This window comes from Pan troglodytes, chromosome 9, assembly GCF_028858775.2.
Source record: "Pan troglodytes isolate AG18354 chromosome 9, NHGRI_mPanTro3-v2.0_pri, whole genome shotgun sequence".
Lineage (NCBI taxonomy): Eukaryota > Metazoa > Chordata > Mammalia > Primates > Hominidae > Pan > Pan troglodytes.
Genome location: NC_072407.2, coordinates 71856856 through 71878577, shown reverse-complemented (window position 1 = coordinate 71878577; position 21722 = coordinate 71856856). Strand labels below are relative to the sequence as shown.

The window sequence follows — 21722 nt, the reverse complement described above, 5'->3', positions numbered from 1 at the left end:
GGGGCTGGGGCAGCTGGAGAAGGCAGCTTTGGGCTCCAGACCACTTCCCGTGACTGCAGGGTGGACCGCAGATGGAAAGACCGGGCTGAAGGCTGTCGCCAGCGACCGGAGGAGAGAGGAAAACTTGGCCCAGAGAGCTTGGCTGCCTCGGAAAAGTCATGCTCACCAGAACAGCAGACAGTGAGCCAGGGCCACCAGGAGGGACCTCAGGCAGGGCACCGGCTGTCCTGGTATAACTGCAAATTGCGCCCTCTTTCACTCTCAAAGGCAGCAGGGTTTGCGTCATAAACTGTGGTCCCCTGCGGCTGGAGCATGCCCTGCGCTGATGGGAGGCCAGAGACTTTGCAGAGGTAATGCCACTCAGTTTCTGGCCCTACCTTTGGGGCATCACACACATGAGAAACCAGTATCTCAGGAGCGACACTACGCAGCCAAAGCCTCGGGGCAAGGAAGTGGCCGAGCCATTCATTCATTTTAGGAGTATGCACTGAGTGGCTGGTGTGTCAGGTTCTCCCTAGGAGCTGGAAACCTCTTGCCCATCCCTTGAGCTTCCCTCCTATAGAGGGGTCACCCTTGGACTCCTGCTTCAGGGCAGCAGCCCCTGCCCTCATCTTGGGTTCTCGGGCACACGGCAACCTGGCAGTGGGCAGGGCTGGAGACCAGAGCCCGGGAGTTTCCCTGGGAACTGCTGGGGGCCCCAGGTGTGGAGCAGGAGGGGCATGGACACCCAGATTGCCTTGGTCAGATTTTTCTGGCTCCTCCTAGTCCTCCAGAGGGGGTCTTGCCAAGGAGGCAGCCGGGGCCTTGACAGGAAAGGGCATCGGAAGTCCCCTGGCCCCAGCAGGCTGCTCTTCCTCTCTCTCTCTTACAACATTATTGTGTCCTCTCTCCTCTCTCTGTCAGACTGTGCCCCCTGACTGCACCCCTCTCTGAATTTCTTGTGCACCACCCCCCCCCCGCCACTACATCTCCTCTCTTCTTGGCCAGGTGTCAGGAGGTAGCAGAGGTAAGGCATTTAGAGCAGCGACCTCCTTCCTGTGCCTCTTCCATGCCTCTTAGGGAGCCCAGGTGACCACACATCCCAGCCCAGGCCTGCACAGGGCTGCACTGGACAAGCTCTCCTCTTGCTGCTGTCCTTTGGGGCTTTCCTGTCACCAGCCTCTGACCCCTGTAACACAGTCTCCATCAAGAGTCTGAGGCTCCAGTAGTTCAGTGGCTGGCCTCTGGCCTGTTCAAGGACTCTCACAAGCTGGCCCTGGGGCAGCGGCTAGGAGACCCTGACTAAGACTGAGGTGCTCGGGGATGGCTTGGGGGCGCCCTCCTTCAGGATGGCCACCTGGACCCTGTGCATGCTGGAGTGGGCTCACAGAGGACACACTGCCCTGTTTGTATTGGGCCATGGGAGCTGGACACGTCCCAGGGGTGTGTGCTCACTGCCACAGCTCATGGTGCCCTGCACACTTGCCTGACCCCAAACCCTGATGCAGATGGCAGGCTGGGGAATGTCAGCCCACCCAACTCACCCCAGAGCCCCTGGTCAACTTGGAGCCAAAGCTGTGGCCTAGACCCCTGGACTCCACAGCGTGCCCTCCTCTGAGGCAGGGTTGAGAGAAGCAAATCCCCTGTGCTGGCCCCTGCTTCCTGCTGGCCCCAGGACCCTGGGGGACAGAGGACCAGGAAGCAAGAGAAATGGGTGGGGACATGGCTTTTCCCGGTACTTTCTGAAGCCCCTCTTCACTGGGCCCCCTGAGATACACCTTGACCCCCACACAGTCCAGGGGACCACCTGGGCATCTGCACTGATTCAGATCCTCCAGGCCAGGACTCCCCCACACCCCTTCCCAGCTTCTACCGGGTTCCTCTTGTCATCACCCACCCGCTGTGGCTACCAGACTCCCTGTGCTTTTCTCTCGGTGTTCTCTGCGGCTCTGTCTTCTTTCCATCTCCCCTGCCTCCTCTCTTTGGCGATCTCTGTCATTCACATTTTCCATGTCTTTCCCGTCCTTTCCTCCTCCGTTTCTGTCTGTCTCTATCTGCATCTCTTTCTCTCTAGGGCTCTCTGTCGGCGCCCACTTCTCTGGCTCTCGCGTCCCTCCTCCCGCCTCCCCAGGCCCCTCTCTGGACCGTCACTGGGACGGGATCCTCCGAGGCCTGCCAGACGAGAGCTAACCCCACCACTCCGGGTGCCCAGTTGGTGTGCGCAAAAGGAGATGGCATCTCCAGACCCGGCCTGCCCCGCGTCTTGCAAGGCTGAGGACAGCGCCGCTGCTCCTGCAGGAAGCGCCGGGCGCAGACACAAACCCGGAGCTCCCCACGCGTGCCCGCGCCCCGGAGCCTCCCCGCCGCCGCCCTCCGCGGTCCCCTTCATTATGCGCCGCCTTTAATGGGCGTTTGTCAGCTCGACTTCCCCGCAAGTTGTTTTCACGGACATCAGTCATCGGCGGCGGCCCCATTGTGCAGGGGGATTGATGGGGAGCGGGAGGGGGTGACAGGGCCTGGGGCGGCCTCCTCAAGGCCTCGGTCTATAATTTTCGGAGGCATAATTGGTCTGGGGGAGGGGGCGGGGGAGGGGCGGGTAGGGGACCTTTCAGAGCCTGGAGGGCGTTCGGGGGCGTGGGGCGCGCTGCGGAGCGGAGCCGCGGCTCGACGGCGGTGCGCTGGGGGCGAGTGTATGCAGACGGCGCCCGGCCCGAACCCCGAGCCCCGCGGGGCTCCCCAACCGCCGGCCTCCCGCCCCTCCCGCGCCTCCGCCTGGGGACCACGTCGGCCTTTTGTTGGCGAACCGTCCTTTCTTTCAGCGCTTTGCGCAGCAACGGAAATTTCATTGCTCCTGGGTGGAAATTAAAGGGACTCGCGTTCGCTCTCTCCCTCTCCCTCTCCCACTCTCCCTCTCTTTCTCTCTCTCGCCCACCCTTCCCCCTTCTTCCCCCACCTTTCCCGCGAAGCCGGAGTCAGCATCTCCAGGCGCGGGAGCCCGCTCCGAGCACCTCGCAGCTGTCCGGCTGCCGCCCCTTCCATGGGCGCCGCGCTCGCCTGCAGCCGCCGCCGCCGCGGGGCGGGCGCGATGCCACGATGGGCCTAATCTGGCTGCTGCTGCTCAGCCTGCTGGAGCCCGGCTGGCCCGCAGCGGGCCCTGGGGCGCGGTTGCGGCGCGATGCGGGCGGCCGTGGCGGCGTCTACGAGCACCTTGGCGGGGCGCCCCGGCGCCGCAAGCTCTACTGCGCCACGAAGTACCACCTCCAGCTGCACCCGAGCGGCCGCGTCAACGGCAGCCTGGAGAACAGCGCCTACAGTGAGTGCCGGACGCTGCGGGGCCCCGGGGGAAGCGGCGCCGGGAGGGGTCGGGCCCGGGAGAAGGCGCGCTGCGGGGCCCCGCGGGGGAAGCGGCGCCGGGGAGGGGTCTGGCCCGGGAGAAGGCATGGTGCGCCCGGGGTGTCCGGGAAAAGACCGTCTGCCTCCCGCTGCCAGAAGGGGAATGCCAGGGTGCCCTCCTCAACCTACACGTCCGGGAGAAGAGCGCGCGCTGGGGTTCGAGCAGAACTCGGGGGCATGGGCGTTCACGTCCGAAGAGGGCGCCGGCGGCTGTCAGAGTCCGTCCCCGGTCCGGCCCGCTGGTCTGAGGGGACGCGAGCTAGGCGACCCCGGGGCTCCAGGCTCTGCTGCTTTGGGCAGCTCTGACAAGTTTAAGCCCTTTGAATGTGTCGGAGAAAAGGAGCCGGACAAGGCATTTATCATCCTCTTTATTATTTTGACGACTTCTCCTCCTCCTGCCGACCCCTGGACGCCCCGCCGTCCCCTCCGCCCTCCCCGCTCGCGGCTGCCCAGGTGGCCGCCCCCGCTGCTGCCTCTGCGCGGAGGACTCTTGCCCTGCGGAGCTCGGTTCCCTGGCCGCGGCCGCCACCGACAGTTATTCCCCGCGCTGGAATCTGCACCTCCCCCGCCTCCGCCCTGGCCGCACAGCGACAGGAGGGTGGAGGCCCTCGCCGTCGGGACGTGCGGATCACGAGCGCGGAACGGTGTCCGCCCGGGCCTGGGGGTGCAGACACACACACTCCGGCCCCCGAACGCAGGACCCGCGGCCCGGGCTGCGCTCACCGCGGGAGTCCGCCGGACTACACGGTTGGGCTCCTCTGGTCACAGGGACCTGAGGCCCGCGCCGAGCCCTTTGAGGAGCAGGATAGCGGAGCTCAGGGCCCGGGAGGACCGCGTGGGGACCGTGGGAGGGCAGTCAAGACCACAGCGGTCCTCGGGTGCTCCGCGCGGCGCTCGGCTCCGGCCCCGGGCGCAGGAAGCGGTTCCGCGGCTTGAAGGTGGCGGCGGCGGCCTCAGCAAACCGCGGCTTCCTCCAGGAAAGCCGCAGCCCTGAGAGGGCGTCCTGGGGACATGCGCCTCCGGAGCCGCACGGTGGGCACCAGCTATCACCAGGGGGTCCGAGTGCGCGGAATTCGTCTCACAAAGACACTCCGGTTCTCTCCAAAGCCAGGCTCCCCCTCGGAGTCGCACAGCATCCAAACTTCTTGGTGTTGGCTGCTCAGGGGGAGGGGAGGGCGCGCGCCCGCAGCCGCCCCTGTCCTGCGTCGAGACTCGGGCTTCGCTGGTCCCCGGTCAGGCACCGCCGAGGCCGCCCAGCCTGCGCACTGGGAAGGCGGGAGGCTCGCAGCCTGCACCACAGCACCCCTGGGCTGGAGCAAAAGCCCGGTGGTGACCGCGTCTGTGCTCGGACCGCGTGCCAGGAGGGCGCTCCTGAGAGGCATGCCTTGGAGAGGGTGCAGGCAGTCGCCCCAATCCCCTCGCAGCCTCTATTGGGAGACAATGACCCCAACCCGTCCTTTGATGTAGTCCCCCGCCCCCAGCCCCCACCACAGCACTCGTGTATCCAGAAGGAAAGGCGGGAGGGGAGATTTAAACTTTCTTATCCCTGGGGAGTGGGTGAGACCCGTCCAGCTTCCCTCTGCGGGCTCCAGGGTCTAAACTGGCTTCCTGCCCTTCCAGGTCCCCCAGCGAGTACAATGATCTCCCGCCAGGTCTATTGTCAGCATGATTTGGGTGGCAGGCACCCTGGCTGTGTTATTGCCAGTGGTTTATATTATCAGCCTGGCTCATCAGGGCCCAGCTTTCCCGCTGGCAGGCACAGGCATTGGGGACCGTGCAGTCCCAGAGCTCAGACTCCCATGGCTGCCGCCAGGGCTTGATTTCCTGCTCAAGCACATGTGCAGGGGCCTGACAGTCACCCAGCCATAGTGGTCCCCACTTGCTTGTCTGTCGGATGATGATGGCAGCTGGCAAGGTGTTGTGAGGCTCGAATGGAAGCCAGGGCGCAGGCAGCGTCAGCAGGTGGGAATGTTAATTTCATTGTTACCCTCCCAAGTTTGAATGAAGAGAAGCCTTCCCTGATGTTCCCTTCTCTACCTCCTGTCCGGTGACTTCTCCCTTCCTGAACTTCCACTCACTCCCCGACCTGTGGGGTGTGTGCTACCCTCCCCAGCCCTGAGCCTGGGGTGTGGCTTTGGGCAGGGCCAGCTGGGCCTCAGCCGCCCCCTCCGTGGGGGCGGCGGGAGTGAGGCACCTCTCATTTCTTCTAGGTATTTTGGAGATAACGGCAGTGGAGGTGGGCATTGTGGCCATCAGGGGTCTCTTCTCCGGGCGGTACCTGGCCATGAACAAGAGGGGACGACTCTATGCTTCGGTGAGTCCAGGCTGTCACGTGGGTGGGCGCTGACGGAGTAGCGGTCTGGCCTGCACATCAAGCCAGGGGACGGGGGATGTGGGCAGTAGAATGCTTTGCCAAGGGTACATGGGACCCAAGCTAGGACCAGACCCTGGCCCAGGGCTCCACGCCCAGTGATCTTTGGCTGTGTCTGTTAGAGGCTGCTCCGCGAGTGACCTGGAGCCTGGCCCTGGGGGACCTGGGATCTGGAGAATGCCAGGTTAGCAAAGGTTTCCCCCATCCTCGTCATCACTACCACCCTCCCTTGAGAGTAGCTGAGAGCAGGGAAGTGATTGTTCTCCAAATTTCCACCAAAATAAATGGACCCAAGACAACCTGGGAGTGTTCCTTGGGGCAGCCAGAGCTCTCCTGGGAGCATGGAGAGGAGGGCGCTGGCCCAGCTCCACCGGCTCTCTCCAAGGGTGGAAAGGCGAGAGCTGAAGCCTAGGAGGGGAAGGGGGATGGCGCCCATGTCCCGGGCACACAGGAGCCTTGGAGCCCGGGCTTGGGACCCAGTCTATCTACTGCCTGGGCCTCTGCATAACCAAAAAGGGTCTCCTTACTCTGTGGGTATGGCAGCGCCCCTCTTCATAAGGGGTAGGGGTGGGGAATACACAGAGTAAAATACATGTCACAGGGAAATTTGCTACCTCCAACTAGTCATTACATGCAATTTGGCTGATACTTCCTTGGGCAATGAGAGGTTTTCCATCCATGAGTAGCCTGGCTGACGCGGCCCAAGGACAATCTCCCTGCAGTGAGCTCTCTGCTCAGTCCTGCTCACAAAGGACACATCCCGCAGCTCCCTCTCGCAGAAGCTGATGATTTCATCACAGATTTTTAGCCGTTTTGCTAAAGGAAGGTCCAGAAAGCCGGGATGAGCCCCTTCATTTTCTCTGGTCCAGAGGCTACTCCCTCCTTCCTCCCATCCACTCACCCATCCACCCATCCACCCATTCACCCATCCACTCATCCACCCATCCACCCATCCATCCAATCCACTCATCCACCCATCCACCCATCCATCCATCCACCTATCCATCCACCCATCCATCCATTTACCCATCCACCCATCCACCTATCCATCCATCCATCCACCCATCCACCCATCCACCCATCCACCCATTTACCCATCCACCCATCCACCTATCCATCCATCCATCCATCCATCCACCCACCTATCCACCCACCCACTCATCCACTCACCATCCACCTATCCACCCACCCACTCACCCATCCATCCACCCACCCACTCACCCATCCATCCATCCACCTATCCATCTGACATTCAGTCCATTCATCAGTCAGTGTCCTGGAAGCTGTGTCTGGGAGCAGGGGCCCTCATGGTGCCAGCTTCTGCCATAGGGGAGCCAGGATTTGGAGAGACAGAATAAAGCATGACATGAGGGGGTCCCAGTGGTTCAGAGCCCACCTGGGGCTTCTGTGCCTGAGAACTCACAGCCTGGCTTTGAGAAGGGTGGACAGAGGCTCCTAGCCCCACCAGGGATGCTTAGCCAAGCAGTCTGGCTGGAGGGTGTGGAACTTTCCAGAGTGCCCAGTGGAGAAGTTCCCATTGCCCTGCAGACAACCCGGGAGGCATAGTAGCCTGGATGCCAACTCCGTCACCTGCCACCTGCCACCTGATACCACAGTCCTGCATGCGGCCAGCTTGCCTAGGAGTGCTGTCCCACCACGGGGCTCCCTGGACTTTGCCGGCAGCATGCTTGCCCTCAGGCCAGCTCATCTCACTGTGGGCCAGTGAGCACTGCACCCTGACACTCCTGGTCTGGCCCTGACCTCCCTTCTGAGGTATAGACCACCCTCCCCCAACATCCTGCTGACTCAGACACTCCAACCGAACTCAGCAGCTCCCCGACTCCCCATCTTAATCATCGCCCCACCAGCCACTCACTCTCACCCAGAGTGGGCTGGGAGTCGTGGTAGACCCCTCCTGCTGTTCAGTCCATCCCTAGTCCTCAGACCACGCCCCTGCATCTCTTCAGCCCACGCACCTCACCTCCCTCTGCCTCATCCCCGAGAGCACGCCTTAAAAGGCAGGCTCATCACTTCCCACCTGGATCACTGCTCCAGCCTCTCCTACCTCCAGTCCATCTGTTTGTCAAGCCATCCATCCATCTTCCTTCCTTCCTTCCCCTTCCTTTATTCTCTTCACCCATCTGTCCATACACCTCTCCTTCCTTCCTTCTTTCCTTTCTCTCATCCTTCTTTCCATCCATCCTTCCAACCGTTCATCTGTCCATCTGCCCATTCACATGTCCATGCATCCATGCTCCCTCCTTCCTTCCATCCTTTCACTCATCCACCCATCCACCCATCCATCCAGCAATCCACCCATCCATCCAGCCATCCACCCATCCATCCGTCCACCTATCCATCCATCCACCCATCCATCCATCCATCCATCCAGCCATCCACCCATCCACCCATCCACCCATCCATCCATCCATCCATCCATCCACCCATCCACCCATCCATCCAGCCATCCACCCATCCGTCCATCCACCTATCCATCCATCCACCTATCCATCCATCCACCCATCCATCCACCCATCCATCCATCCATCCATCCATCCACCCATCCACCCATCCATCCATCCAGCCATCCACCCATCCATCCATCCACCTATCCATCCATCCACCTATCCATCCATCCACCCATCCATCCATCCAGCCATCCACCCATCCATCCATCCACCCATCCACCCATCCATCCATCCATCCATCAATCCATCCATCCATCCATCCACCCATCCATCCATCCACCCACCCATCTGACATTCAGTCCTTCGTTCACCAGTCAGTGTCCTGGGCACTTACCATGTGTTGCACTCTGCTAGTGCATGTTAAGGGGGCTTCCTAAAAAAGCAAATCAGCCCAGTTCATGGCTTCTGAGGACTCCCATGATGCGCAGGCATCCCCCAGGCACCTTAGCTCCACCCACAGAGCAGCAGCCCAGGTGCCATCTGCTCCCAGGGGGGCCGTCATCCAGAGGTTGAGCCTCCTCCAGCTTCCAGAAGCCCCCTCAACTCTCCAAGCCATCTGTACTGCTCAGGCCACACCTTCACTGCCTGGAACGCCCTCCTCCAGAAAATGCCCATGAGAAAGTGCCCGCCCCGCCCTTACAGCTCTCTTTAGAAGTCACCTCCTCAACAAAGCAGCTTCGGAGTCGGCTTCCTCCCCACCCTTCATGGGGTGGAAGCGGCCCTGGGGGAGGGGCCTGTGGAACCAGGTCTGGTGGGGCGGCAGTGTCAGGACACACATTGGAAAGTGTTGTCACAGCGAGTCCCAACTGCAGTAGCTCTGGAGTCTATGGCCCTGGCCCCTGAGCCAACACCTCCTGCCCTGGTCATCTTGGCCACCCCAGGTGCCCTACCACGTGTCAGCAAGTGATCTACACTGCCCCCAATCTCCCACCTCGGGAGAGCCTGAGCCCCCTGCCACCTGAGGCTCACAGGCACCTGTCCTTCAGTGACCCACCCCTCAAGTGGCCCCCCAAAGAGAAAGCCTATTTCCTGGCCTCTCTGGCCCTGAGAGGACTCACCTGCTGCAGGATCGAGGGACCTGGGAGAAGCCTGGGTCCTGCCCTTAGCTTCTCACAGTCTGCCATGGGAGCCAGACACTAACATGGTGTACCCAGTGTGTGGGGTGGGGAAGTCGGCCCTGAGCCCACCCGCTCATTCCCAGATAGTCGCTGAGCCCCAGGCTATGTGGGGGTCAGGCACAGATCAGACACTGTTCTATCCCCCTGTAATGTAGGGCCTGGCACCACCCCTGGGCCTCAGTTTCCCCATCTATAAACATGGAGACCGGTCTTGGATAGTAACATCCAGACTGTGGCCCAGGGGGCACTGGGCCTCCAAGAGGGCTGGAGAGCAGGGGGGCTTGGGGTTATGGGGAGAGGCAGCCCCTAACACCAGGTCAAGCCTTCCACCCTTCCCTGCTCTGGGCTTTCATGTCGCTGAAAAACAGGATGGGGTGCTTGAAGCATCTTGTTCCCTGAGGTCCTGCGAGGTCAGATGCTGCTCGGTCCAGTCTGGGAGCCTCTGGAGGCCATTTCCACTCTCCCTCTCTCCCATGGGACACCACACCCCAGATGGGGACAGACCATGAGGGCCTCCGACTCCTCCCTGCAGCCAGTCCCCAGGAGGAAAGAGAGATCCTGCTGTCTGCCTTGCACCTGCTGCTTCCACCTCCCACCACCCTTTCTGGTTTGGAGGGAGCAGCTCCTGTCAGTCATCCCCTGAGGGAGGTGGCCCTAGGCATTACCACTTGCCTGTAGCTGGGACTGAAGCCTAGTGGGTCTGCATAAGGCATACCCACCCCTTCCCTACCCCACAGACTAAGAAGACCCCATGAGGCAGCCCTTGAGGGAAACTCCCACGGCCAGGCCTTGGGGATGTTGGTGTAAGCTCCTTCAGTTCAGAGCTTCACTGTGCCTTTGAGAGGGCAGGGTCCCTTCTGCCCTTCCCCCACTGCACCCCGGGCCTGACAAGGGTCCCATTAATCTCTGATGACAAAGAGGTGTCCTCTCTGTCCTGCTTGTGGTGGGACACCCCAGCTTCTGCTCTCATCCTAAGAACAGCAGTATCTGTGGCACTGATTGATCACGTGCCTCATGCCAGGCCCCAGCCCCTGCTCTGTGTTGTAACCTCTTCAACCTGCAAGGCGAGATCCTCCAGCTTAAGAGAGTGTTGCTCAGGGGTCAATGACCCCAGCTGGGGCCCCTGAGCACAGCGTTTAATGGAGAGTCTGGGCTCATCAAACCTGGCTGTGTCCCCTTCCCTTCCTGCTTTTTGTGTTCTTTCTTCTTTTTTCTTTTCTGCAATTTCTTTTTTTTTCTTTTCCTTTTTTTTTTTTTTTTTTTTTGAGTCAGAGTTTTGCTCTTGTCGCCCAGACTGGAGTGCAGTGGCACAATCTCTGCTCACTGCAACCTCTGCCTCCCGGGTTCAAGTGATTCTCCTGCCTAAGCCTCCCAAGTAGCTGGGATTGTGGGCGCACGCCACCATACCCGGCTAATTTTTTTGTATTTTTAGTAGAGACGGGGTTTTGCCATGTTGCCCAGGCTGGTCTCGAACTCCTGACCTCAGGTGATTCACCTGCCTCGGCCTCCCAAACTGCTGGGATTACAGGCATGAGCCACCGCGCCCAGCCTCTGCAATTTCTTTAAAAGAGATCTGGGTGTTGTCATCTTCCTTTGTCCAAATGCCCAGTCCTTGCTGACCTCCACACTGCCAGCAGACTGCCAGGGCACCTGGGTTGGCCGGCCTGGTCTCTGCTCCACAGACAACCCTACACATCCCTTTGCTGTGTCAGCGCCCTCAGATGGGGGACAGAGGCTGGTGGAACCCAGAGAGCAGGAGCTGGGAGTTGTCTGGCACAGCTTTGAGTGAAGGTGACCTTTGGGCAAAAGGCCAAGTTCACCAGGCACACAGGGGAGGAAGGACATGCTGAGCAGAGGGCAGGGCCTAGGCAAAGGTGTGGCTGGCTGAGAGTGCGCTGGGGTTTGGCACTGGACCGAACAGCCTCACAGGAGGGGAGGGAGGCATCAGGCAACCCTGGGCCCTGACGCTGCCGCAGTCTCCCCGGGGCACTGACCGTGATATCTCATCCCCGCAGGAGCACTACAGCGCCGAGTGCGAGTTTGTGGAGCGGATCCACGAGCTGGGCTATAATACGTATGCCTCCCGGCTGTACCGGACGGTGTCTAGTACGCCTGGGGCCCGGCGGCAGCCCAGCGCCGAGAAACTGTGGTACGTGTCTGTGAACGGCAAGGGCCGGCCCCGCAGGGGCTTCAAGACCCGCCGCACACAGAAGTCCTCCCTGTTCCTGCCCCGCGTGCTGGACCACAGGGACCACGAGATGGTGCGGCAGCTACAGAGTGGGCTGCCCAGACCCCCTGGTAAGGGGGTCCAGCCCCGACGGCGGCGGCAGAAGCAGAGCCCGGATAACCTGGAGCCCTCTCACATTCAGGCTTCGAGACTGGGCTCCCAGCTGGAGGCCAGTGCGCACTAGCTGGGCCTGGTGGCCACCGCCAGAGCTCCTGGCGACATCTTGGCGTGGCAGCCTCTCGACTCTGACTCTCCTCCTTGAGCCCTTGCCCCTGCGTCCTGCGTCTGGGTTCTCAGCTATTTCCAGAGCCAGCTCAAATCAGGGTCCAGTGGGAACTGAAGAGGGCCCAAGTCGGAGCTCGGAGGGGGCTGCCTGCAATGCAGGGCATTTGTGGGTCCGTGTGGCAGGAAGCCGGCAGGGAAGGGCCTGAGTGCCAGCCCTGGCAGACTGAGGAGCCTCCCAGGAGCAGCGGGGCAGTGTGGGGCTTTGTGTCATCAAAACATTAAAGTATTTTATTCTACTCTGTCGTTTGGTAGATCGTGATGCAGGCTGAGGAGCGCTTGCCGCCTTTACTGGAACGTGCTTGCTTCCAGCACAGCAGAATTCGCGCTGGCATCAGCCTGCGTCAGCTGCTGCTTTAAGAGGAAGACGGTATTCCCAGAAATCGGGCTAAAGGTGCATTTCAGTTCCCTGGTTTTAGAAAGTTACGTTTTTTTGGATGGTTGGAAACAAGCAAAGGCATGTTTGTGCATGTGTGTGCATGGAGAGAAGGATCGTGTATTTCTGAAAGCGTGAGTGCGCATGTGGGTTTGTGTGATCTTGTGTTAGTGGTACCTGTGTGTGGACATGTATGTGTGTGTGTGTTTCTGGGTGTGTCTGAATGTGTGATGTGTGTGTGTGTGGAGAGAGAGAGAGAGGTTACTTTCTTTGAAAACTCTAAAAAGCCTCTCCCTCTGGAAGCTGTGTGCTTCTCCAGGGACCATTTAGAGCAACTGTGTCAGGCCAGGCAGCACAGATACTTCCTTTATCCTTACAACCTGCTCTTGGGGCCCGTGCACCCTGTCTTCACCTAAGAAGGTGAGGCTCAGAGAAGCAATTACTCAGTGGCTGGGCCCTGCCTTCGACTAGGTGCCTGCTCACACCTGTTCCCCAACAATGGCATGGGTGGGATCACCTGGGCCGGCCCAGGTGAGAGCCAGCATGGGCAGTGTACTAACCTCTCCTGGCACTTGGCAGGATGGGCAGGGTCCAGGTGAGGAGCCTCTCCTGAGCCTGGGACTATGAGGACCATCGCTCTCTGTTTCCATGCCCTCCCAGGGGTCAGAGAGCCCAGACTCAGAGAGCCCAGGGTCAGAGAACTTAGGGTCAGAGAGGCCAGAGTCAGAGAGCTGAGACTCAGAGAGCCCAGGGTCAGAGTGTCCAGGGCCAGAGAGCTTGTGGTCACAGAGCCCAGACTCAGAGAGCCCAGACTCAGAGCCACCTGATTGGTTAGTGCAGACTCGCCAAACCCACAGGGAGGCTGGGCTCCTCACTGGCACGTGTGCAACACAAGTGAAAATCTCGGTGCCTCCTTCAGCCCCCAGCGCATGTCAGATTTCCCGGAATGGCTCCCCTGCAGCTGCGAACATTCCTGGCAGTCAACAGGAGCAGCGCGCAGCTGAGCTCTGCTGTGGGTTTTGTTGTTTCTCTAGAGTGAGATGGGGCAGGGGCTGCCATCACTCCCTCCTTGCAGATGATGACCCTGAGTCCTGGCAAGGGGAACTTGCCCGGGGCCGTGTCAACGCAGGGGAAGCAGCAGTACTCAGTGCTACAGGATCAACAGATGGTCCCTGATGAAGGCATAGGAGACACTGGGGGCTCTTGTTTAACATGTAAAACAGCTTTGACAAGAGAATGTGGATTTTTTGCAGCTGACGGCTGTGCCATGGTCACCTTCTTCCCCACACCAGAGTCCAAGGGACTTCATTTTCTGTGTGTGTTTGGGGGGTCATGGGCTGAATTATGTCTCCTCCCCAGAGTTCATCTGTTGAAGTCCTAACCCCTAGTAACTCAGCATGTGACCTTATTTGGAATAGGGTCATTACAGATGCAACTGGTGAAGATGAGGTCACATAGGAGTAGAATGACCTCTGAATCCATTGTGACCAGGGTCCTCCTTAAGAGACACATGGGCACAGCCGTGCACACAGGAGGATGCCATGAGAGCGTAAAGGTGGGGACAAGGGTGACGCTGCTACAAGCCAAGGAGTGCCAAAGTTTGCCAGCAAACACCAGCAGCTAAAGGACAAGAAAGGAACAGACTCTGCCCTATAGCCCTGAGAAGGAGCCAACTCTGCCGACACCCCAGTCTTGGACATCCAGCCCAGAGTCCTGCAGATGATAAATGTCCGTTTGAGCCACCTACCCTGTGTGGGGCTGTGTTAGCACAGCTTGAGCATCAGGCACAGAGGGCAAGGGGCCTGCTGGCCTCCAAAAGGAGAGCGACCCCGCTTCTGCTGGATGAGGGGAAGGGGAGAGAAGGCGGGCCCCAGGCTGAGAGCGTGGGCTCCCTGGGAGGGGTCAGAGGGTGCCCGCTGCTTCCGGTGCCACGATGGGAACTCCTGCTTCCTTACACACAGGAGGGGCTGGGGGCAGGTAGAATTCTCCTGAAAAAGAAAAGGGTATGGGGGTGAGAGGGTCCTGGGACCCAGCACCCATCGCTGTTAGATGGTTCACCTGCTCCGCGTATGCTCAGGGCGGGCAGTGCCTGGAGACCGCACACCTGTGGCTCTGTGGGAAGATGCCCTCTGAGTCAGGAAAGGCCGCCCCAGGGGCTCCAGGGACAGTGGCCTCCCTACTTGTATTTGCGTCACCCAGAGGGAACCGGAAGGGAGAGAAAGAGGCTGAGCAGGTGGGGCAGGTGGTCTTTGCCTATTGAGTCTCTGGGACTTTGGGTCCAGAAGCTGTCAGGAGTAGGAATGGAAAAATCATGCAGTCTATGAAAAATGGTACGGTGGCTCCTCAAAGCACTAAACAGAGAGCTACCATGTGATCCAGCAATTCCATTTCCGGGCATATCCCCAAAGAAATGAAAGCAGGATCATGGATAGATGTTTGCACACTCATGTTCATAACAGCACCATTCGCAGTTGCCTGGGGGTGGAAACAAGCCAAGTGTATTAGTCAGGGCTCTCTAGAGGGATAGAACTAATAGGATATATATATATATATATATATATCCTATTATATATATATCATATATATTATATATATCTCCTATATATATATAATATGTGTGTGTATATATATGTATATATATATAAAGGGGAGTTGATTAAGTACTAACTTACACAATCACAAGGTCCCACAGTAGGCCGTCTGCAAGCTTGAGGAGAAAGGAGAGCCAGTCTGAGTCCCAAAACTGAAGATCTTGGAGTCAGATGTTTGATGGCAAGAAGCATCCAACATGGGAGAAAGATGTAGGCTGGGAGGCTAGGCCAATCTCGCCATTTCACGTTCTTCTGCCTGCTTTGTATTCACTGGCAACTGGTTAGGTTGTGCCCACTAGATTAAGGGTGGATCTGCCTTCCCCAGCCCACTGACTCAAATGTTAATCTCTTTTGGCAACACCCTCACAGACAAACCCAGGATCAATACTTTGTATCCTTCAACCCAATCAAGTTGACAGTATTAATCCTCACACCAAGTATCCATCAGCAGAGGGATGGGTGTATAGAATGTGCTCCATCGATGCAATGGAATGCCATTCAGCCTTAAAAAGGAAGGACATGGCTGGGCGCGGTGGCTCGCGCCTGGAATCCCAGCACTTTGGGAGGCCGAGGCGGGCAGATCACCTGAGGTTACCTGAGGCAGGCAGATCACTGAGGTGGGCAGATCACCTGGCCAACGTGACAAAACCCCGTCTCTACTAAAAATACAAAAATTAGCTGGGCATGTTGGCGAGTACCCGTAGTCCCAGCTACTCAAGAAGGCTGAGGCAGGAGAATCACTTGAACCCAGGAGGCAGAGGTTGCCATGAGCTGAGATCGTACCACTGCACGCCAGCCTGAGTGACAGAGGGAGACTCTATCTCAAAACAAAACAAAACCCACAGGCCAGATGTTGTGGCTCACGCCTGTAATCCCAGCACTTTCAGAGACTGAGGCAGGTGGATCACCTGAGGTCAGGAATTTGAGACCAGCCTGGTCAACACGGTAAAACCCCGTCTCTACTAAAAATAAAAAATTAGCCGGGTGTGGTGGTGGGTGCCTATAATCCCAGCTACTCGAGAGGCTGAGGCAGGAGAATCGCTAGAACCAGGGGGGCAGAGGTTGCAGTGAGCCAAGATCACGCCATTGGACTGCAGCCTGGGCAACAAGAGCTAAACTCTATCTCAAAAAAACAAAAACAAAAACAAACAACCCACAAAAATTAGCCAGGGGTGGTGGCGTGCATCTGTGGTCTCAGCTACTTGGGAGGCTGAAGCACGAGAATTGCTTGAACCCAGGAGGCAGAGGTTGTAGTAAGCCGAGATCGTGCCATTGCCCTTCAGCCTGGGCAACAGAATTAGACTCTGCCTCAGAAAAAAAAAAAAAAAAAGGAAGGACATTGACACACGCTACAACATGGGTGAACCTTGAGGACATTGTGTTGAGTGAAAAAATATATACAATTTTACTTAGATGAGATCCCTGAAGTAGTCAAATCCAGAGAGACACAAAGTAGAACAGTGGGTGCTGGGAGCTGGGGGAGGGGAATGGGGAGTTGGTGTTTGATGGAGAGACAGTCTCAGTTTGGGAAGATGGAAAGGTACTGAAAGTAGATAATGGTGATGGTTACAGGTTGTGGAAGTCCTCAACGCACTCAATTGCACACTTAAAATGGTGACACTCTTGCAGCACCTTGACTGCAGTGGTTCTGTCGTTCATCTTCGTGCCCTCCCCATGGAAAGTGCTAGTTGAGAGCATTGGCAGCATCCAATCACCATTGCTGGATGAAGGAAAAAAAGGAAGAAAAGGTCCTCTTGGAGTGGCCAGTAGGTCCCCTGCCTGCCCAGTCGGCCTGCACAGTGCTCTCCAGGGTGGACATGGGCAGAGGGAGCGCTTGACCGGGGTCTGGTCCACTCCCCGCTTGCCCCACAGGGGAAGACAGCCTTGCCTGGGTGAAGCCAAGAGACTAAGGACCCATGCTACCCGGCCCCCTGCATCCCAGCCCTGGAGCCCGCTTGACCTTCTCTGCGTCGGATGGAGTCAGTACTTTAATGGGGAGGGTAGGACGGCTGTGGGTGCCCGAGCTTCAGCTGCTCAGAGCGGGTCTTTGAACTCCTCGGTGGGTTCAGAGGCCTCCTGCCTCCCAGGGGTGGAAGGACTCAGAAAGGTGAACCAGCAGGCCTATAATTAGCGCCCACCCATCGGAGGGCCACTGTGCCTCAGCATTCCAGGGCTGTGACAGATATAGCCCCTGGAGCTGACCTCTGTCCCCACTTGGCTGCAACGGCTGAAATACCAGGGGCAGCCTACACTTGTGCCTGAGTGCCTGGCCGGCTGTGTGTCCACACAAGGAAGGGGACCATGGGAGAAGAGGCTTCTGGGTGGGTAAAAAGCCAGCACATGTGCTGTTTTCAGACCTGCTGATTCAGATGTGGCCTTAGTCACTTCTGTTATTTGATCATGACAGCATTTTCAGCCACGTGGCCCAGAACTGGCCACTGCCCCTCCCCAGCCTCAGTGTCCCCATCTGTCAAGTGGGGCTCCCACAGTGGTCATTGAGAGCTGCTGAGGCCACACAGATGGTAAAAGGTCTGTAAATAATAGCTGCATACACAGCCATGAGAGGATGCAAGAGAAAGCCTGGCCCTGCTCTCTAGCCAGCAGCAGGGGAGGCACAGTGCAGAGAAACAGAACACACTTCCACTAGGTGCCCTTTCTGCAGCACTCTCGCTGGAGGGGCTGCTGACCTGGGCCCAGAAGGTGGGGAACGATTGGAAAAGTTTAGAGGACATAGGGAGTGTTGGTGGTGGGCTGGGAGATCCTGGGAGCTCTCATGCCTTGAGCAGGCTGGTTTGAAGACAGAAATTTTAAAAATTCATTTATTATCACTGATAAACAAATACATTTATCTGTGTTTTGTACAGTTCAAGAGAAAGGCACTGTAATTCATCATCCCTCCATCCACTTATCTTTTATCCATCCATCATCCATCCATCCATCTTCCATCTTTCCAACCATCCATCTTCGATCCATCCTTCTATCCTTCCTTCCATCCATCATTCATTCATCCATCCATCCATCTGTCCACCATTTATCTACTCATCTATTATGCCTTCATCCATCCATCCACCTTCCATCTTTTCATCCATTCCATCCATCCATCCATCCTTCTATCCTTCCATCCATCCTTCATTCATCCATCCATCTGTCCACCCATTCATCTACTCACCTACTGTCCATCCATCCATCCATCCATCTTTCCATCCATCCTTCATTCATCCATCCATCCATCATCCATCCATCCATCCGTCTGTCCACCCATTCACCTACTCATCTACTATCCATTCATCTATCAATCCATCTTCCATCTTTTCATCCATCCATCCTTCTGTCCTTCCATCCATCATCCATCCATCCATCCATCCATCCATCCATCCATCCATCTGTTCACCCATTCATCCTCTCATCTACTGTCCATCCATCCATCCATCCACATCCATCCATCCATCCATCCACATCCATCCATCCATCCACCCATCCATCCCTCCATCCACCCATCCATCCATTCTCCCATCCTTCCATCCATCCATTCTCCCATCCTTCCATCCATCCATTCTCCCATCCTTCCACCCATCTATGCATCTTTCCATCCATTCATCCCCCCATCCATCCACTCATCTGCCATCCATCCAGCAAGCATATGGGCATCCATCAGTGGGTCTGGAGCCTGGGTAGAGAATGCAGCAGGCACCCATACAGCTAGCTAAATGCCAGATACTCTGCTGGGCAGGATGGACAGAGGTGGAGCTACCTCTCCTTGTGCATCAGAATCTTTCAGTTTCACAGGGGACAGGCTGGCCCTGGGATATGGAAAGGCTCAGATTGCAGGGCTGAAGGAAGGGCAGAGAAGACAGGACAGAGAAATAACTGGCTGCCTCGTGAGGAGTGTTTAGGATCTCAGGCCCTGGAGTCAGGTCAACCTGGGCCCCAGGCTAAAAGCTCCCTTCACAGGCTGTGAGGCCAGATAAAGCGCTCTGATATCTCTGTCAATCCCAAACTCTCCCCTGCCCCAGGACCTTTGCACATGCTGTCTGTTGAGACTAATCTTCCCTCCACTCTTCACTAGTTGAGTCCCTTCATAATCTTTACTTCTAAAGGTGTCACCTCTTCAGAGAGACCTACCACGACCACCCTACTCCAACTGGGGCCCCTTCTCATTTTGTTCTTACAGTGCCTTGTTATTTTCCTTCAAAGAACCCAACATAATCTGCAATTATCTAGTTAATTGTCCACTCACTGCTGTCCCCATCAGTCTCCCACATGCAGGTGAGGCACCTGGGCTATTTATTTCCACCAACTCAAGTCTGCCTTTGGTTGAGGACTACTCCCAGGGACAGACACTCCCTGAACTTCTGGCCTGCTCCCCTCAGACAAGAAATCCAAGGGCTTGTGATGGGAAGCCCTGGGGCCTCTTTGTGCAGAAGGGTGAGGCCTGAAGGGTTATGGGTGGAACAACACCAGTGTCTGCTACATTCTGTCATGATTCACCTTTTGCAGATGAGAAAACTGAGGCTTAGAGATATGAAGCAATTGTCTCAAGGTCACACAGCCAGTGAGGGACATGTCAGGGCTGATTCCAAGATCTCTCAGGCTCCAAAGTTTATATTACATGGAGCCCAAGGAGGGGAGCAAGAACAGGAAGTCGCCAAGAAGTGAGAAGTGGGAAAATAGTGTCGCAGTTCTGAAACTGCAGAACAGAGAGTTACACATGACCCAGCAATTCCCCTCCTAGGTATATGCCCCAGAGAAGTGCAAACTCACGTCCACACAAAAACCCGTATACTAATGTTTCTAGAAGCATTATTCATCATAGCCAATGCATGGCAACAACCCAAATGCCCACCAAGTGATTAATGGATAAATACAACGTATCCACTGTCTACTGTAGATAGCATATACAATGCTATATGTATACAGTGCTATGGCCTGGGATGAAATGGTGTTCACAGACAAAAGGAATGAAGTGCTGAAACGTCTTACACCACCTCAAGGCATGAACTTTGAGGGCCAGGTGCTAAGTGAAGGAAGCCAGACCAAAGGGACACACTTACGATTCCATTCCTATGAAATGTCCAGAATAGGCAAACCCATAGAGATGGGAAGTAGATTAGTGGCTTCCAGGGGCTGATGGGGAAAGTGGAGAGACTGCTCATTGGTATGGGGTTTCTTTTGGGATGATGAAAATGTTCTGGAATAGATGGTGGTGATGGTCACCATCACACTGTGAATACAAATAATGAATTGTACTCCTTAAACAGGTGGATTGTATGGTATGTGAATGATATCACATATGAATGATACCTCAATGAATCTGCTGGCACAGCCACGTGGTCTGCAGGTCTTTCTAGGAGAATGGGGTTGGGCAGGCCCTCCCCACCCTTGGGGACAATTTGGGGTATAGGAGGTGGGGGCTGGGTCGTCCCAGGTGGTCTGGGAGGGCACCCCTGCATGCAGTACTGAGGCCTACCAGCAGATGGCAGCGACCTCAGGGACAAGCTTCAGGTGTAGCAGAGTTGGCTGAGGACACCTCGCCGGGTCTTTCCATTCATCCATCTTTCCACCTGGTGGGCAATGGTGCCTCTCTGCCGGTGACATGCTTGTGGCGACTGCTGATTCACCCTGGTCAGGCGGTCAGGGAGGAGTCAGGACAGACCGTGCCTGGGCATCCCGGCATGCCCCAATGGCACACGGAAGGCAGAGGACCCCCTCCCCAGGCACAAGGGCCAGGCTTGGCACGGAGGAGGAGGCAGTGGGCCTGGGGCCTGGGTAGGGTATGCAGCAGGTGCTCATCCTTGCCACTGGAGGAAGGATGGTCAGCAGAGCTATACAAAATGATGATGATGATGATGACAGTGTTGGGGGGAGAGGGAGAAGGGGATCATTTAGTGGGTGCCTTTCCCACCTGGCGCCATGTTGCTTTGACTCCACCTCAGCTCTCTGAGTTGAGTTCTAATTCTCCCCATATGATAGGTGAGTCAGAGAAGAAAGGCTTTCCCGAGGCCACACAGCTTCCAAGAACTGGAGCCAAATTCAAACCCAGCTGCCCGGCTGGTCTTGGGCCCAGGTGGTCTTAACGGGATCTTGATTCCTTGATTCCATGTTTTTCATCTTAGGGTTTGTGTGTGTGTGTGTGTGTGTGTGTGTGTGTGTGTGACACAGAGCAAGACTGTCACTCAGGCTGGAGTGCAGTGGCACCATCTCACTTCACTGCAGCCTCCGCCTCCTGGGTTCAAGCGATTCTCATGCCTCAGCCTCCCGAGTAGCTGGGATTACAGGCCCATGGTAGAGACGGGGTTTCGCCATGTTGTCCAGGCTAGTCTCGAACTCCTGACTTCAAGTCATCCACCCGCCTCGGCATCCCAAAGTGCTGGGATTACAGGCGTGAACCACTGCGCCTGGCTTGTCTTAGGGTTCTTGATTTAAACCAGTGGTTCTTGAAATTTGCATTTCAGGCCCCACCCCAGATCTGCTGAACCAGAACCCTGATGATGATGCCCAGTAATCTGTGTGTTTCAAGCCCTCCAGGTAGTTTGGATGCCCTAGAATTTAGGAACCCCCGATTTAAAGGGGCATCCCCATGGGTTGATAACGCCGACTGAGTTAGCGTACAAAGTGCTCTGCCATGGCTGGGTGCTTTTCACCCATCATCCACTGAATTCACCCAGTGACCCTGCAAGGATGGCCATTATGATTCCCATTTTACAGGTTGGGAGACTGAGGCCCAGGGGTAAAGCCTGAAGTCCCTAGCTGGGAGGGATGAGCTTAGACAGGAGGCTGGGTCTGAGAGGCCACTGTACACCAGGCATAGTGACTGTCACCCCCAACATACACACATTCTCTACAGAGTGGGGGTTCCGGGGAAGGCATTGCCACTGAAATATGGGCATCACTGTCTGGGGACACCTCAGGCCTTGTGT

General features: G+C 57.0%; 1 protein-coding gene across 1 annotated transcript; it reads left to right on the top strand.

Annotated features, from left to right (window-relative positions):
• Positions 1 to 2589: 2589 nt before the first annotated feature.
• FGF3 (fibroblast growth factor 3) lies at positions 2590 to 12077 on the top strand. The gene is made up of 3 exons (XM_016922441.4): positions 2590 to 3292; positions 5583 to 5686; positions 11345 to 12077. The coding sequence occupies exons 1-3, from the start codon at positions 3073 to 3075 to the stop codon at positions 11738 to 11740; spliced, it is 720 nt and encodes a 239-aa protein (XP_016777930.1). The 5' UTR covers positions 2590 to 3072; the 3' UTR covers positions 11741 to 12077.
• The last annotated feature ends 9645 nt before the right edge of the window (positions 12078 to 21722 follow it).